Source organism: Ruditapes philippinarum, unplaced genomic scaffold (genome assembly GCF_026571515.1).
Source record: "Ruditapes philippinarum isolate M1 unplaced genomic scaffold, ASM2657151v2 ctg3125_1_1_1_1, whole genome shotgun sequence".
Taxonomy (NCBI): domain Eukaryota; kingdom Metazoa; phylum Mollusca; class Bivalvia; order Venerida; family Veneridae; genus Ruditapes; species Ruditapes philippinarum.
Window position 1 is genome coordinate 76,780 of NW_026854130.1, and position 17,031 is coordinate 93,810.

At 30.5% G+C, this 17,031-nt stretch overlaps 1 protein-coding gene across 1 annotated transcript in view; it reads right to left on the bottom strand.

Annotated features, from left to right (window-relative positions):
* The window catches only part of LOC132739040 (uncharacterized), a 58,169-nt gene that overhangs the window by 10,219 nt on the left and 30,919 nt on the right, over positions 1-17,031 (bottom strand). The window contains exons 3-8 of the mRNA XM_060726688.1: positions 15,322-15,342; positions 13,798-13,821; positions 13,469-13,489; positions 9,187-9,207; positions 7,659-7,682; positions 7,341-7,361 (exon numbers count right to left, since the gene is read on the bottom strand). Coding sequence (XP_060582671.1) covers positions 7,341-7,361; positions 7,659-7,682; positions 9,187-9,207; positions 13,469-13,489; positions 13,798-13,821; positions 15,322-15,342 — 132 coding nt within the window. The remainder of the gene's footprint in view (positions 1-7,340; positions 7,362-7,658; positions 7,683-9,186; positions 9,208-13,468; positions 13,490-13,797; positions 13,822-15,321; positions 15,343-17,031) is intronic.

Below are 17,031 nucleotides of genomic sequence, written 5' to 3' on the forward strand. Positions count from 1 at the left end.
GTAAGTTCATAAAGAGTTACGGTTCTTGAGCACTGCACTTTCTCTTAATGCCCTTAACCATTCATTGTTTGATGCTGCATTGAAGTCCGAACATTAGTTTTTAGCTCACCTGACCACGAAGTGGTCATGGTGAGGTATAGTGATGGGGCTATGTCCGGCGTCCGTCGTCGTGCGTCGAGCGTTGTGCGTCGTTCGTCGTCAACAATTGGGTTGTTAACAGTCTAGCAGTCACAGTTTTGATTGGATTGAAATTTGTCAGGAAGGTTGTTTTGATGATATCTAGGTCAAGTTCAAAGATGGGTCATCTCAGGTCAAAAACTAGGTCACAGGAGCTAAAAATAGAAAAAGCTTGTTACCACTCTAACAATTGGGTTGTTAACAGTCTAGCAGTCACAGTTTTGATTGGATCATCATCAAACTTTGTCAGAATGTTTGTCTCGATGAAATACAGATCGAGTTCGAAGATGGGTTATCTAGGGTCAAAAACTAGGTCACAGGAGCTAAAAATAGAAAAAGCTTGTTAACACTCTAGAGGCTGCAGTTTTCATCCAAATATTCTGGAAATTTGTTAGGAAGGTTGTTTTGATGATATCTAGGACAAGTTCGAAGATGGGTCATCTCTGGTCAAAAACTAGGTCACGAGCTAAAAATAGAAAAAGCTTGTTAACACTCTAATAATTGGGTTGTTAACAGTCTAGCAGTCACAGTTTTGATTGGATCATCATCAAACTTTGTCAGTATGTTTGTCTCAATGAAATACAGATCGAGTTCGAAGATGGGTTATCTCCGGTCAAAAACTAGGTCACAGGAGCTAAAAATAGAAAAAGCTTGTTAACACTCTAGAGGCTGCAGTTTTCATCCAAATATTCTGGAAATTTGTCAGGAAGGTTGTTTTAATGATATCAAGGTCAAGTTTGAAGATGGGTTATCTCCGGTCCAAAACTAGGTCACAGGAGCTAAAAATAGAAAAAGCTTGTTAACACTCTAGTGGCTGCAGTTTTCATCCAAATATTTTGGAAATTGGTCAGGAAGGTTGTTTTGATGATATCTAGGTCAAGTTCGAAGATTGGTCATCTCCGGTCAAAAACAAGGTCACAGGAGCTAAAAATAGAAAAAGCTTGTTAACACTCTAGTGGCCGCAGTTTTCATCCACATATTCTGGAAATTTGTCAGGAAAGTTGTTTTGATGGTTTCTAGGTCAAGTTCAAAGATGGGTCATCTCCGGTCAAAAACTAGGTCACAGGAGCTTAAAATAGAAAAAGCTCGTTAACACTCTATAGGCTGCAGTTTTCATCCAAATATTCTGGAAGTTTGTCAGAAAGGTTGTTTAGATGATATCTAGGTCAAGTTCGAAGATGAATCATGTCTGGTCAAAAACTAGGTCACAGGAGCTAAAAATAGAAAAAAGCTTGTTAACACTCTAGTGGCTGCAGTTTTCATCCAAATATTCTGGAAATTTGTCAGGAAGGTTGCTTTGATAATATCTAGGTCAAGTTCGAAGATGGGTCATCTCCAGTCAAAAACTAGGTCACAGGAGCTAAAAATAGAAAAAGCTTGTTAACACTCTAGTGGCTGCAGTTTTCATCCAAATATTCTGGAAATTTGTCAGGAAGGTTGTTTTGATGATATCTAGGTCAAGATGGAAGATGGGTCATGTCCGGTCAAAAACTAGGTCACAGGTTCTAAAAATAGAAAAAGCTTGTTAACACTCTAGTGGCTGCAGTTTTCATCCAAATATTTTGGAAATTTGTCAGGAAGGTTGTTTTGATGATTTTCAGGTCAAGTTCGAAGATGGGTTATCACCGGTCAAAAACTAGGTCACAGGAGCTAAAAATAGAAATAGCTTGTTAACACTCTAGTGGCTGCAGTTTTGATTAAAATATTCAGGAAATTTGTCAGGAAGGTTGTTTTAATGATTTCTAGGTCAAGTTCGAAGATGGGTCATGTCTGGTCTAAAACTAGGTCACAGGAGCTAAAAATAGAAAAAGCTTGTTAACACTCTAATGGTTGCAGTTTTCATCTAAACATTCTGGAAATTTGTCAGAAAGGTTGTTTTGATGATTTCTAGGTCAAGTTCGAAGATGGGTCATCTCAGGTCAAAAACTAGGTCACAGGAGCTAAAAATAGAAAAAACTTGTTAACACTCTAGTGGCTGCAGTTTTCATCTAAATATTCTGGAAATTTGTCAAGAAGGTTGTTTTGATGATATCTAAGTCAAGTTGGAAGATGGGTCATCTCAGGTCAAAAACTAGGTCACAGGAGCTAAAAATAGAAAAGCTTGTTAACACATTAGGGGCTGCAGTTTTCATCCAAATATTCTTGAAATTTGTCAGGAAGGTTGTTTTGATGATGTCTGGGTCAAGTTGGAAGATGGGTTATCTCCGGTCAAAAACTAGGTCACAGGAGCTAAACATAGAAAAAGCTTGTTAACACTCTAGTGGCTGCAGTATTGATTCAAATATTCTGGAAATTTGTCAGGAAGGTTGTTTTGATGATTCTAGGTCAAGTTCAAAGATGGGTCATCTCAGGTCAAAAACTAGGTCACAGGAGTTAAAAATAGAAAAAGCTTGTTTACACTCTAGTGGCTGCAGTTTTTATTCAAATATTCTGGAAATTTGTCAAGAATGTTGTTTTGATGTTTTCTGGGTCAAGTGCTAAGATTGGTCATGTCCGGTCAAAAACTAGGTCACAGGAGCTTAAAATAGAAAAATCTTTTTAACACTCTAGTGGCTGCAGTTTTTATCCAAATTTCCTGGAAATTGGTCAGGAAGGTTGTTTTGATGATTTCTAGGTCAAGTTTGAATATGGGTCGTGTCCAGTCAAAAATTAGGTCACATTGCCTAAATATGGAAAAATCTTTATAACACACTGGAGGTCACATGTTTGACTCAGTCGCATCAAACTTGGTCATGATGCTTGTTTAAGACATTGCTTGGATGCGGTTGTGTCAGGTGAGCGATCCAGGGCCATCATGGCCCTCTTTTTAAGTTATGCACCAGAAAAGGAACTGGAACAAATTTCTATAACTCTACAAATACTGAAGATGGAGTTACGTTTTTTAAACACTACACTTCCTCCTATTACGCTAGACCATTGTATGAAGTTGAACTGAATTCCAACTACTAGTTTTCAAGTTATGCACTGGACAAGAAAAAGTCACAAAGGAAAATAACTATGAAATTAGTCCAAATATATTTATGTTTTTCTTGTGCATTGTACTGCATCTCACTGCACTTGACCATTGTATGAAGTTGTATTGAATTCCAACCATTAGTTTTGAAGAAATGCACTGGATAAAAAGTAACGAAGGGCAATAACTATGTTATTAGTCCAAATAGAAGGATGGTTCTTGAGCAATGCACAACATTTCACAATTATACTATGGCCGGGGTATTTTATATTTGATAGTAAAATAAAAATAATAAGGCATTGACTAGAAACTTTTCAGCCTCAAATAATAGCCATTTATAGCGCTGAAAAGTGTGTCGCAAGGCAAACTGTCAAGCATTAATTTTTGAAAGTCATTGTAAAAATTTAAAAGCCTGGTTCTTCCAGTTGAATTTTCAATTGTTTTTATTAATTTTTTTCTTACACTTTTCATTAAGATAGAAAATCTTGTAGTTTGCACAAGAAACTTTTTTGTATATCTATTTTTTGATGAATCATACATAAAAAGTTATCTGTCTTTATTTGTATTCATATACGGAAAATAATTTGTATATAAAGTACGGACATAAATTTGTTTACACATACTTTGTAAGAAGTGTTAAAAGTTAAGTATTTGACTATTAGAAGTTTACAATCCACCTGTTTAGATTAGACCTGAAGTAGTAAACGTTATGAAACTTAAACCACACGATAAACGAACTTGTTCAAAGTCAGCTGTTTCTTTCTAGCAATTATGCATCACCACTATATTAAAAAAAGCATAAGTCATCTTAGACATACATGTATAGCTAATTTACTAGATGCATGGTGTAAGAGAGACACTTCCTAAGAACATACTAGAAAGAGTGTTCACATACGCACGGAATAAACCCTAATATAACTAAATTGCTTTACCATATTACCATTTGTAATTTTTTCTTTTTTTTGGCTTTGGATACTTCTTTGTTTCGTACATTTTCTTGTTTGTTTTTAGTTATGCATACATATTTTTTTTAATTTTGCATATATATTTTATTTTAGTTTTTCGTACATATTTTATTTTTGTTTTTTTGTACATATTTTTACATGACGCCATATATATTTTTTCTTTTAGTTTTTCGTACATATTTTTGGTTTTTGTTTTGCATACATAATTTATTTGAGTTTTTCAAACTTTTAGTTTTAGTAACTCCATTTGCAAATACCAAAATTTTCATTTTTGGAGGCATAAAAAAAAACAACAACAGTTTTTAGTATATACAGTAAACTCCGCTTATAACGAACTCATTGGGACATTCAAAATCTGTTCCTTATATCCGGAGTTCCTTGTAAGCATATAGCGAATTAGTTCCTTGTATCAGAAGTTTTTATAGCGAACAGTTTTACATATAACGAACTAATTGTTTACCATCGCCCTCCATTTTGAAGAACATTTGATTAAGAGAAATAACTTTTTAGTTCGTCATTGTTATATTGATTCAATAAAGAAAAAAAAAGGAATAATTGCAATGAAGTTTCTTTTTAATATAATTTTTTATGTATAAACATATATATAAGATAATTATATGATATGTACCATAAATGCAATATTGTTATTTATTAACAATACAGTATCATGCATAAAAATAATCACTTTGCTTTGAAGAAGTTGCTACTTTTAGTTTGGGAATGTTTACAACTCTGCAGATCCAATAAACTTTTAAAAACTGTTTCTTTAACATGTGCATTAGACTCTAAGTATGACCTAATCTTGTGCAAACAATCAATAGCTTCATTTTTGACACAACCGGCAGATCATCTAAATTGATCTTGTCTTCGGATGATTGACTGTCATCGTCATTATTTTTTCCTAATATATCCGCTACATTCGGCCAAGTTTTAATCTGTGGCGATGAAAACGAAAGTAGAAAATGCATGATCTGTTTTCGGATAGCCGATATTTTGGAGTTCGTTATAAAAGTGTAATTTTCTGTACTTTTAATGGCATTGGGACTAAACAATGAGTTCCTTATAGGCGATAATTCCTTATAAACGTGTTCGCTGTAACCGTAATTTTTTACATTAAATAAAGAAGGGTAAAATTCGGGCCAAAGAATTGTGTTCCTTATAACCGGAAGTTCGCTATAACCGTGTTCGCTATATGTGAAGTTCACTGTATATACATAAATTTGCGGTGACGCAAAGAAAGGTTCTGCATATGGTCTCGATGTGGTTAACGTTTGACTCAAGGTGCATGAAAATCCTTCATTGGGTTTAGGAGATGAGGAGCGGGCATGAAACCCAAGTCACAATTCTTTGACCTGTATGTGTGACCCCGACCTTGAGCCGGCACACCTGGCATATAAGTTCTGCACATCATCTGGAAGTGCTAAACAATTGATTCATAAAAAACCTCAAAGCTTTAAGCATTTTTTCTAACCAAGTTGGATTATAAGGACCTATTTAGATCTTTTATTGTGCATTATTGTAATACACCAGTCATTTTTAACCACCTCCCTCGCCCTGGGGGAGTGCGGGTTAAAAAAAATCGTGTTTTGACGTTTGCGCTGTTTCGGGGCGGAATAAGGCAGGAATGTTATTATCTGGGTATCCCCTGCAGGGCGAATATTGTACCAGTGATCGGCTTATTTTAAAGTCGATGCCCCATTCCCCCCAGCTATTCTCAGGGTGTGGGGTTGAGTGGTGCATATTCATGGAATAATTACTGATCACCAATCGACAGGCCTTTCGAAATAGACACTTATATAATTGTATATAATAAAAAAGAATAATTATGTAAAATACATAATTATAATTTAAAAAGTGGGCCGAAAAGGGTCGGCCTTTCGGCTGAAACCAGACTTGCCCGGCCGAAAACGTCTAGTCCGATTCCAAAAATGGGCCGAAATGTGACCAAAGCACTGTGCTTCTATAATTGTAATCGTGTTTTATTCTCAACTTTTGGCTGTTATGAGATGTGAAGGCTGTTTGATTGGCTTAAAATATGTACGAAAAACAAAAGTAAATATGTACGAAAAACATGAATGAAGTATGTATGCAAAACTAAAAAACATATGTATGCAAAACTAAAAAAATGTTATCAAAACTAAAATGAAATATTATACAAAACTAAAAAAAAATATGCAATCAAAACTAAAATAAAACATGTATGCATAACTAAAAAAGGAAATATGTACGAAAAACAATAAATAAAAAATAAGTATCAAAAACTAAACAAAAAGTAAATTTGCAAATGTCACATTTATGCCACCGTATTTCGAATTCGATTTGTTTAAAATATTGTATTTTATTTCGTTTATTTTAGGTATTAAGTGATTCACGTTGAGGAGTGCAATATGTAAACCTCGTTTTTCAAACTTAGAATTGAACAATTTATTATCTGGAAAGTTTGATTTATGAAGCGTGGCATCAGAATATATCTTAAAATCATTTAGTACTTTGAAACTATATTCATCATTTCCATATTTATTGTATTATAGTACTAATTTTTCAAAAGAAATAATTTGATTATCAGATACATTAGTGTGTATAAATCCCGTTCTTTTACTATCAAACCGATAATTTTTCGTGTATTTAAACATATATGTAAAATATCAATTGTTTAATACAACATAAAATCGTAACATACATTATAAACTAGAATAAAAGAAGGAATGTACATGATTTTCCGAAAAGTAACTTGACTGAAATCCATTTTTCCTAGAAATATTTGCAATGGTTGTTATCACATATCTCTATTCTTTAAATAATGCTTCGCCAAATCTTTAAGGTGACCGTCACTTCGTTTGGTGCATTTTGGTAGCAAACAGACTTTAAGTTGAGATTTTGTACTTCTGAGAGTCATATGCCAAACCGAAATAGTCTTTAATATCACGATACATGCACATAATATGAAAAAGAAGGTTTACACGCCATATGATGTCACATCAGACACCTATACCACAAATTACTTCCTGAAAACTGTTTTCCCGATTTATGCAGTTTGTTATGTTTGAACATTGGAAAGAATTAATGTGTCACTTCTTTTCATTTTACAAAGATCATGTTTGATTGTTTAAATATTTTGTAACTACGGACCTGTGAGGTTATATAAGTGTACATTTGTTCTCGGCTGTGCATTATTTCTAAAAAGCTGTGTCGAACTAAAAACTGATAAATGTTTCCTGCATTCTAATTTATATATTTATTCTTACCTTTAAAAATTTCTTCATCATCTGAAATGAATCAAATGAATTTCATTCATATAGAAGCTGATTTACACGAGGAATACAAAATTTTATTTTTATATGACAGGCAAAGGCAAAAATACCAAGTAACTGAGATAAAGTGAATACCGTTTATGACTTATGTGCTTTTCAATTTCAGTGTAAAAACTTAATTAAAGAATAATTAAAGGATATGAATGTATCATGTTATTCATTTTTATAAAGTAGTTTAAAGATTATAAATAAATACATATTTACAAAAGTGCAGAAGAAGTTTTGCCTAGTATAAAGCACAATTCATATTACCTATTTTTAGATTTTTCACTACACCTGAAATTAATAAAATAATATATTTAATTTAATATAAATTTTCAATATTGACAACTGACTACTTTTTGTCAGGTTTTTATAAGGATGGATGCAAAATGGTTAATTAAACAAGGAATATATTCCTCCATTTACTTTAATTGGCTAAAATGAAATTCAAGTTACCATTATCATAAAAGTGTTTCAAAATTGTAGAAATCTAAAATTTTACATTATTAAAATGTATCATATCTTAACATAAAATCAAAAATAATAAAAGTTTACCTGTTGTTTGAAAAAAGCGAATAAATGACTTAAGTAAAATATTTGCGTTAGTTCCAAAGAACAATAACAAATAAGTTTTTCTTATTTCATCTTAATTGAGCTTAAGAAGAGGACAGAAAAAGCCATAGTTTTGAAACAAAAAGAAACAAAACCAAAGAAAATCATATTTTAAAATTGAATTAAGTTATCTTAAACTGGTATCTACCGGTATCTGAATTGATAAAACAGAAAAGTGTGGGTTCAGAATATATTTAATATTCTTTATCATTCTATGGGCCATCGTTACATCTTCATATAAATATTATCTAGACACAAAACTTAAAATTATAGTGCTTAAACTGAGGGAAGGTTACCGTCCTGATTTAGAAATATAAATATTTCAAGTTGTAAAACTACACTATTGTCACCCATTTAACATTTACAAAGCATAAATTTGTATTTCCTTCTTTATTCAAATTATTTTCTGAATGTAAACATTACTCTAACAAAACGAAAAGAGTAAATATTTACAAAAAGGAAAACATGCCCAAGTCGCTTGAACCCACGACCGACATAAACTAAGTATCTTCAATTAAATTTAATACTCTTCAGTAAAGAGGTTCTGCATTAAGTATAAAATATCATAAAGTAAAAGCATGCGTATTGTCTAATTATATTATAAGAATCGAATAAGAAATCGTTCATGACTTAAATTTAAGTAAGGCTTTTCAAGGTTTTGCAGGTTTAAAATGGAATCAGATAAAGATGTTAATAACATGTGCCGGTAAATTATGTAAAATGGCCAAGACATCTTATGTAAAAGATTTTTTTCGGTTTATTTTTGCTATGGTAGCTTATGTAGTGTTTTTTTATTGTATTACAAGAGTAAGTATGTACATTTTACGAAGCCAATGGTCAAAAATAATTGATTAAGTTAAACAGTTTGGGTTTATCTTTTTTAACAATTTGTTGTATATATTTAATATCTTTTGACACGCTGTATTGTTACATGAAATAATAAATAATATACAGTCAAGTTGTTTCAAGCCTAAACGAAATAGCCAGTGAAATTTGGCTTTAATAAACATTGCATTGCATTTGCTTCTGCGTATTTTGCTATTGTGATTTCATCATCAACTTTATACTTCCTTTCTCAATACTTGATAGCAGTCATTCATACTTAAGCATATGTCTACCTGGCCATACTTATCAGAACACTAAGGAGAAACATGAAGCTACTACATTAGTATAGTTTATTTCTTACCTCTTTTGAGCTTCTCCACTTCTGAAATAAATTAAATGAAATAAGTAATATATATTTGTAAGTAGATGAACATGAAATTTAAATACAGTATCTGTAATGTATCATGTTTGTTCTTTCTTATCTTTAAAATATGCGTTGAAGAAGAAAGCGCAAACAAACAAAAATAGGAAAATGTTTATCACTCTAAAAGCAAGTGTTATATTGTGACTGATATGAATTTGATATTACGGTTAAAGCATACCGATTTTTGGTTATTTCAGCTGAAACATTTTAGCGATGAGACCTTGTTTAACATTATATGAATCAGTTGTTTAACATTATATCAATCAGTTGTCAATCTATTGCTGCGTATTCACTAACGCATTCACTAATTAAATGCATATCCATATTACTTTTGTATTTCATTACCATTTTGAATATATTTTCAATATTTTTTATCTATTTCTGCTGAATAGTTTGGAAATAGCAAGCTTCCTTTCTTTTGGCATTCAATATATTTTTGTGAGCCTATTTATCTTTATATCCACTGCAAAAGTATTCACATCAAGTCAGGAAGTATATTCGGCTATTTTAGCTTATATTATATAGACATGAGATTGTCATAGATATTCAACATTTAACAATTTTGTTTTCATAAGTAACGATATTTTCATTTTAATATAAATAAGATCTATGTGTATAGGAACAAAATTATGTATATAACAATGCATTCTTCTGTTGCTTAAATGGATAATATTTCTTAAAGCACATCATTTCACAATAATACTATGGCCGGGGTATTTTATATTATAGTAAAATAAAAAAATAAGGCATTGACTAGAAATTTTTCAGCCTCAAATAATAGCTATTTATAGCATAAAATTTTTGAAAGTCATTGTAAAAATTTAAAAGCCTGGTTCTTCCAGTTGAATCTTAATAGAGAAAGTTATATCCATATACTATACTTAAAAAGTTAGTATGTAATTTCTATTCACTTTATCATAACTATATACAGAACATGACTAAATGTTAATAAGTCAGGAAAAGAATAGATATTTCTTAACTCTCAACCATCACATTTTTAATGTGGTCTTCTGCTGCCTTATTCACATTCTTTCTGATTCTCATTTTCAATTAATTTTATTATTTTTTTTCTTACACTTTTCATTAAGATAGAAAATCTTGTAGTTTGCACAAGAAACTTTTTTGTATATCTATTTTTTGATGAATCATACATAAAAAGCTATCTGTCTTTATTTGTATTCATATACGGAAAATAATTTGTATATAAAGTACGGACATAAATTTGTTTACACATACTTTGTAAGAAGTGTTAAAGTTAATTATTTGACTATTAGAAGTTTACAATCCACCTGTTTAGATTAGACCTGAAGTAGTAAACGTTATGAAACTTAAACCACACGATAAACGAACTTGTTCAAAGTCAGCTGTTTCTTTCTAGCAATTATGCATCACCACTATATTAAAAAAAGCATAAGTCATCTTAGACATACATGTATAGCTAATTTACTAGATACATGGTGTAAGAGAGACACTTCCTAAGAACATACTAGAAAGAGTGTTCACATACGCACGGAATAAACCCTATTACAATTAAATTGCTTTACCATATTACGTGCGGTGGCATAGAAGTGACATTTACATTTTTTTTTTTGGTTTTTGATACTTATTTCTTCGTACATTTTCTTGTTTGTTTTTAGTTTTGCATACATATTTTTTTTAGTTTTACATATATATTTTATTTCAGTTTTTCGTACATATTTTATTTTTGTTTTTTGTACATATTTTTACATGACGCCATATATATTTTTTCTTTTAGTTTTTATTTTTTTTTTTTTTGCATACATATTTTGATTTGGTTTTTGATACTTATTTCTTCGTACATTTTCTTGTTTGTTTTTAGTTTTGCATACATATTTTTTTTTAGTTTTACATATATATTTTATTTCTAGTTTTTCGTACATATTTTATTTTTGTTTTTTGTACATATTTTTACATGACGCCATATATATTTTTTCTTTTAGTTTTTCGTACATATTTTTTGTTTTTGTTTTGCATACATATTTTATTTAAGTTTTGCAAACATATTTTATTTTAGTTTTCCTCCCCTTTTTATTTTTTTTGTACATAGTTATACATGACGTCATTTGCAAAGTAGAGGTGTGGATAGTTACTCCATTTGCAAATACCAAAATTTTCATTTTTGGAGGCATCAAAAAAAAACAACAGTTTTTAGTATATATATACATAAATTTGCGGTGACGCAAAGAAAGGTTCTGCATATGTTCTCGATGTGGTTAACGTGCTCAATGTGCATGAAAATCCTTCATAGGGTTTAGGAGATGAGGAGCGGGCATGAAACCCAAGTCACAATTCTTTGACCTGTATGTGTGACCCCGACCTTGAGCCGACACACCAGGCATATAAGTTCTGCACATTATCTGGAAGTGCTAAACAATTGATTCATAAAAAACCTTCAAAGCTTTAAGCATTTTTTCTAACCAAGTTGGATTATAAGGACCTATTTAGATCTTTTATTGTGCATTATTGTAATACACCAGTCATTTTTAACCACCTCCCTCGCCCTGGGGGAGTGCGGGTTAAAAAAAGAATCATGTTTTGCCGTTTGCGCTGTTCCGGGGCGGAATAAGGCAGGAATGTTATTATCTGGGTATGCCCTGCAGGGCGAATATTGTAGCAGTGATCGGCTTATTTTAAAGTCGATGCCCCATTCCCCCCCCCGCTTTTCTCAGGGTGTGGGGTTGAGTGGTGCATATTCATGGAATAATTACTGATCACCAATCAACAGGCCTTTCCAAATAGACACTTATATAATTGTATATAATAAAAAAGAATAATTATGTAAAATACATTATTATAATTTAAAAAGTGGGCCGAAAAGGGTCGGCCTTTCGGCCGAAACCAGACTTGCCCGGCCGAAAACGACTAGGCCGATTCCAAAAATGGGCCGAAATGTTACCAAAGCACTGTGCTTCTATTGTAACCGTGTTTTATTCTTATGAGATGTGAAGGCTGTTTGATTGGCTAAAAATATGTACGAAAAAACAAAAATAAATATGAACGAAAAACATGAATGAAGTATGAATGCAAAAGTAAAAACATATGTATGCAAAACAAAAAATATATGTTATCAAAACTAAAATGAAATATTATACAAAACTAAAAAAAAATATGCAATCAAAACTAAAATAAAACATGTATGCAGAACTAAAAAAAAGAAATATGTACGAAAAACAAAAAAATAAAAATAAAAAAAAAGTATCAAAAACTAAACAAAAAATAAATTTGCAAATGTCACTTTTATGCAACCGTATTTCGAATTCGATTTGTTTAAAAAATTGTATTTTATTTCGTTTATTTTAGGCATTAAGTGATTCACGTTGAGGAGTGCAATATGTAAACCTCGTTTTTCAAACTTAGAATTGAACAATTTATTATCTGGAAAGTTTGATTTATGAAGCGTGGCATCAGAATATATCTTAACATTATTTAGTACTTTGAAATTATATTCATCATTTCCATATTTATTGTATAGTACTTATTTTTCAAAAGATCAGATACATTAGTGTGTATAAATTCCGTTCTTTTAATATCAAACCGATAATTTTTAGTGTATCTAAACATATGTGTAAAATATCAATTGTTTAATACAACATAAAATCGTAACATACATTATAAACTAGAATAAAAGAAGGAGTGTACATGATTTTCCGAAAAATAACTTGACTGAAATCCATTTTTTTCCTAGAAAAATTTGCAATGGTTGTTATCACATATCTCTATTCTTTAAATATTGCTTCGCCAAATCTTTAAGGTGACCGTCACTTCGTTTGGTGCATTTTGGTAGCAAACAGACTTTAAGTTGAGATTTTGTACTTCTGAGAGTCATAGGTCAAAACCGAAATAGTCTTTAATATCACGATACATGCACATAATATGAAAAAGAAGGTTTACACGCCATATGACGCCACATCAGGCACCTATACCACAAATTACTTCCTGAAAACTGTTTTCCCGATTTATGCAGTTTGTTATGTTAATAATGATATAATTTATGTTTGAACATTGGAAATAATTAATGTGTCACTTCTTTTCATTTTTACAAAGATCATGTTTGATTGTTTAAATATTTTGTAACTACGGACCTGTGAGGTTATAGTAGTGTACATTTGTTCTCGACTGTGCATTATTTCTAAAAAGCTGTGTCGAACTCAAAACTGATATATGTTTCCTGCATTCTAATTTATATATTTATTCTTACCTTTAGAAATGTCTTCATCATCTGAAATTAATCAAAATCAAATGAATTTCATTCATGTAGAAGCTGATATACACGAGGAATACAAAATTTTTATTTTTATATGACAGGCAACAGCAAAAATACCAAGTAACTGAGATAAAGTGAATACCGTTTATAACTTATGTGCTTTTCAATTTCAGTGTAAAAACTTAATTAAAGAATAATTAAGAGGCATGAATGTATTATGTTAATCATTTTTATAAAGTAGTTTACAGATTATAAATAAATAAATAAATATTTACAAAAGCGCAGAAGAAGTTTTGTCTAGTATAAAGCACAATTCATATTACCTTTTATTAGATTTTTCACTACACCTGAAATTAATAAAATAATATATTTAATTTAATATAAACTGTCAATATTGACAACTGACTACCTTTTGTCAGGTTTTTATAAGGGTGCAAAATGGTTAATAAACAAGGAATATATTCCTCCATTTACTTTATAGGCTAAAATGAAATTCAAGTTACCATTATCATTAAGGTGTTTCACAATTGTAGAAATCTAAAATTTTACATTATTAAACTTTATCATATCTTAACATAAAATCAAAAATAATAAAAGCTTACCTGTTGTTTGAAAAAAGCGAATAAATGACTTAAGTAAAATATTTGCATTAGTTCCAAAGAACAATAACAAATAAGTTTTTCTTATTTCATCTTAATTGAGCTTAAGAAGAGGACAGAAAAAGCCATAGTTTTGAAACAAAAAGAAACAAAACCAAAGAAAATCATATTTCAACATTGAATTAAGTTATCTTAAACTGGTATCTACCGGTATCTGAATTGATAAAACAGAAAAAGTGTGGGTTCAGAATATTTTTAATATTCTTTATCATTCAATGGGCCATCGTTACATCTTCATATAAATATTATCTAGACACAATACTTAAAATTATAGTGCTTAAACTGAGGGAGGGTTACCGTCCTGATTTAGAAATATAAATATTTCAAGTTGTAAAACTACACTATTGTCACCCATTTAACATTTACAAAGCATAAATTTGTATTTCCTTCTTTACTCAAATTATTTTCTGAATGTAAACATTACTCTAACAAAACGAAAAGAGTAAATATTTACAAAAAGGAAAACATGCCCAAGTCGCTTGAACCCACGACCGACATAAACTTAGTATCTTCAATTAAATATAATACTCTTCAGTAAAGAGGTTCTGCATTAAGTATAAAATATCTTAAAGTAAAAGCATGCGCATTGTCTAATTATATTATTAGAATTGAACAAGAAATCGTTCATGACTTAAATTTAAGTAAGGCTTTTCAAGGTTTTGCAGGTTTAAAATGGAATCAGATAAAGATGTTAATAACATGTGCCGGTAAATTATGTAAAATGGCCAAGACATCTTATGTAAAAGATTTTTTTCGGTTTATTTTTGCTATGGTAGCTTATGTAGTGTTTTTTATTGTATTACAAGAGTAAGTAATGTACATTTTACGAAGCCAATGGTCAAAAATAATTGATTAAGTTAAACAGTTTCGGTTTAATTTTTTTTAACAATTTGTTGTTTATATGTTTATATTTAAATTTCTTTTGACACGCTGTATTGTTACATGAAATAATAAATAATATACAGTCAAGTTGTTTCAAGCCTAAAAAGTGAAATTTGTCTTTAATAAACATTGCATTGCATTTGCTCCTGTGTAATTTGCTATTGTGATTTCATCATCAACTTTATACTTCCTTTCTCAAAACTTGATAGCAGTCATTCATTCTTAAGCATATGTCTACCTGGCCACACTTATCAGAACACTAAGAAGAAACATGAAGCTACAACAAAAGTATAGTTTATTTCTTACCTCTTTTGAGCTTCTCCACTTCTGAAATAAATTAAATGAAATAAGTAATATATATTTGTAAGCAGATGAACATGAAATTTAAATACAGTATCTGTAATGTATCATGTTTGATCTTTCTTATTTTCAAAATATGCGTTAAAGAAGAAAGCGCAAACAAACAAAAATAGAAAAATGTTTATCACTCTAAAAGCAAGTGTTATATTGTGACTGATGTGGATTTGATATTACGCTTAAAGCATACCGATTTTTGGTTATTTCAGCTGACACATTTTAGCGAACAAACTCTTGTTTATCATTATATGAATCAGTTGTCAATCTATTGCTGCTTATTCACTAACGCATTCACTAATTAAATGCATATCCATATTACTTTTGTATTTTATTACCATTTTGAATATCAATATTTATTATCTACTTCTGCTGAATAGTTTGGAAATAGCAAGCTTCCTTTCTTTTGGCATTCAATATATTTTTGTGAGCCTATTTATCTTTATATCCAATGCAGTAGTATTCACATCAAGTCAGGAAGTATATTCGGCTATTTTAGCCTATATTACATCGACATGAGAATGTCATAAATGTTCAACATTTAACAATTTTGTTTTCGTAAGTAACGATATTTTCATTTTAATATAAATAAGATCTATGTGTATAGGAACAAAATCATGGATATAACAATGCAATCTTCTGTTGCTTAAATGGATAATATTTCTTAATTTCTTCATAGCTGTAAAGCAACTTTAAACCTTGTTATGTATCTGATACTTATGTTCTAAAATGGTAACTCAAGTCGATCTTGTTGAGTGATATGAAGTTATTGTAATAATACTTTTATTAAATGCAACAAATTTAGAATATGGTGCTGGTTCTTTACAATTATGTGCTTAATTTACTTAAAAAAGTGGAGAGGAAAAAACATTGGGAAAAGAAACGCTTACTCATAATATGAAAACTGCAGTCTTCGTTGGAGTATATTGATAAGAGATAATGTTAATGTGAAACATCCCTTATGACCCCTAGCACCAATTAAATCGGTATTCAATTTCATTTCCAACACTAACTGTGCTGGAATCAATTAAACAACACTGAAAAGAATACGCGAAACTTTTTACAGCTGTCAAACTACACAGGACACCTGCTGTTGAAGCTTAAAAATACAGAAAATGGTGGATCCCTAAGAAGCAAGGAAAACAACAAACTTGTAAAGACTCGAATTGATTCAGTCTGTTTATGAGAGCAAATGTGAAAAGGGCACATTTCTTACAAGTTAAAATCTAGTATGTATTATTAATATTATGACTGTTTTAAAGTTAATAAAATTTTAACTGTATCTTAATACATTTAAATTACATGAAAATGCTGCTAAGATAGTAATTGAGCAATATGCCTTTACAAAAAGGTTAAACTCAGCAAGAAATTTCTGATGCACGCCTGCTAAGAAAAAGATGTTTTATATATGATGTACACATCTGCTCTAATCAACAGTTGGATGCAATCTTGTATGCTCAAGCATTTAACAACCGAGAAATCATCTTTTAAATTATCTGCTTTTGTAAACTTATTAAATACTTAATATTGTCGTAAATTCTTTGTTTCCATTTGAAACTATTTTGAACAGTCTTAAGAAAAAAAATCCAAGATCACATGTCAATAAAAAAATTTGATCTACATTCTATGAAGATATGTCAACTTTCTTATGATTCATAGCGA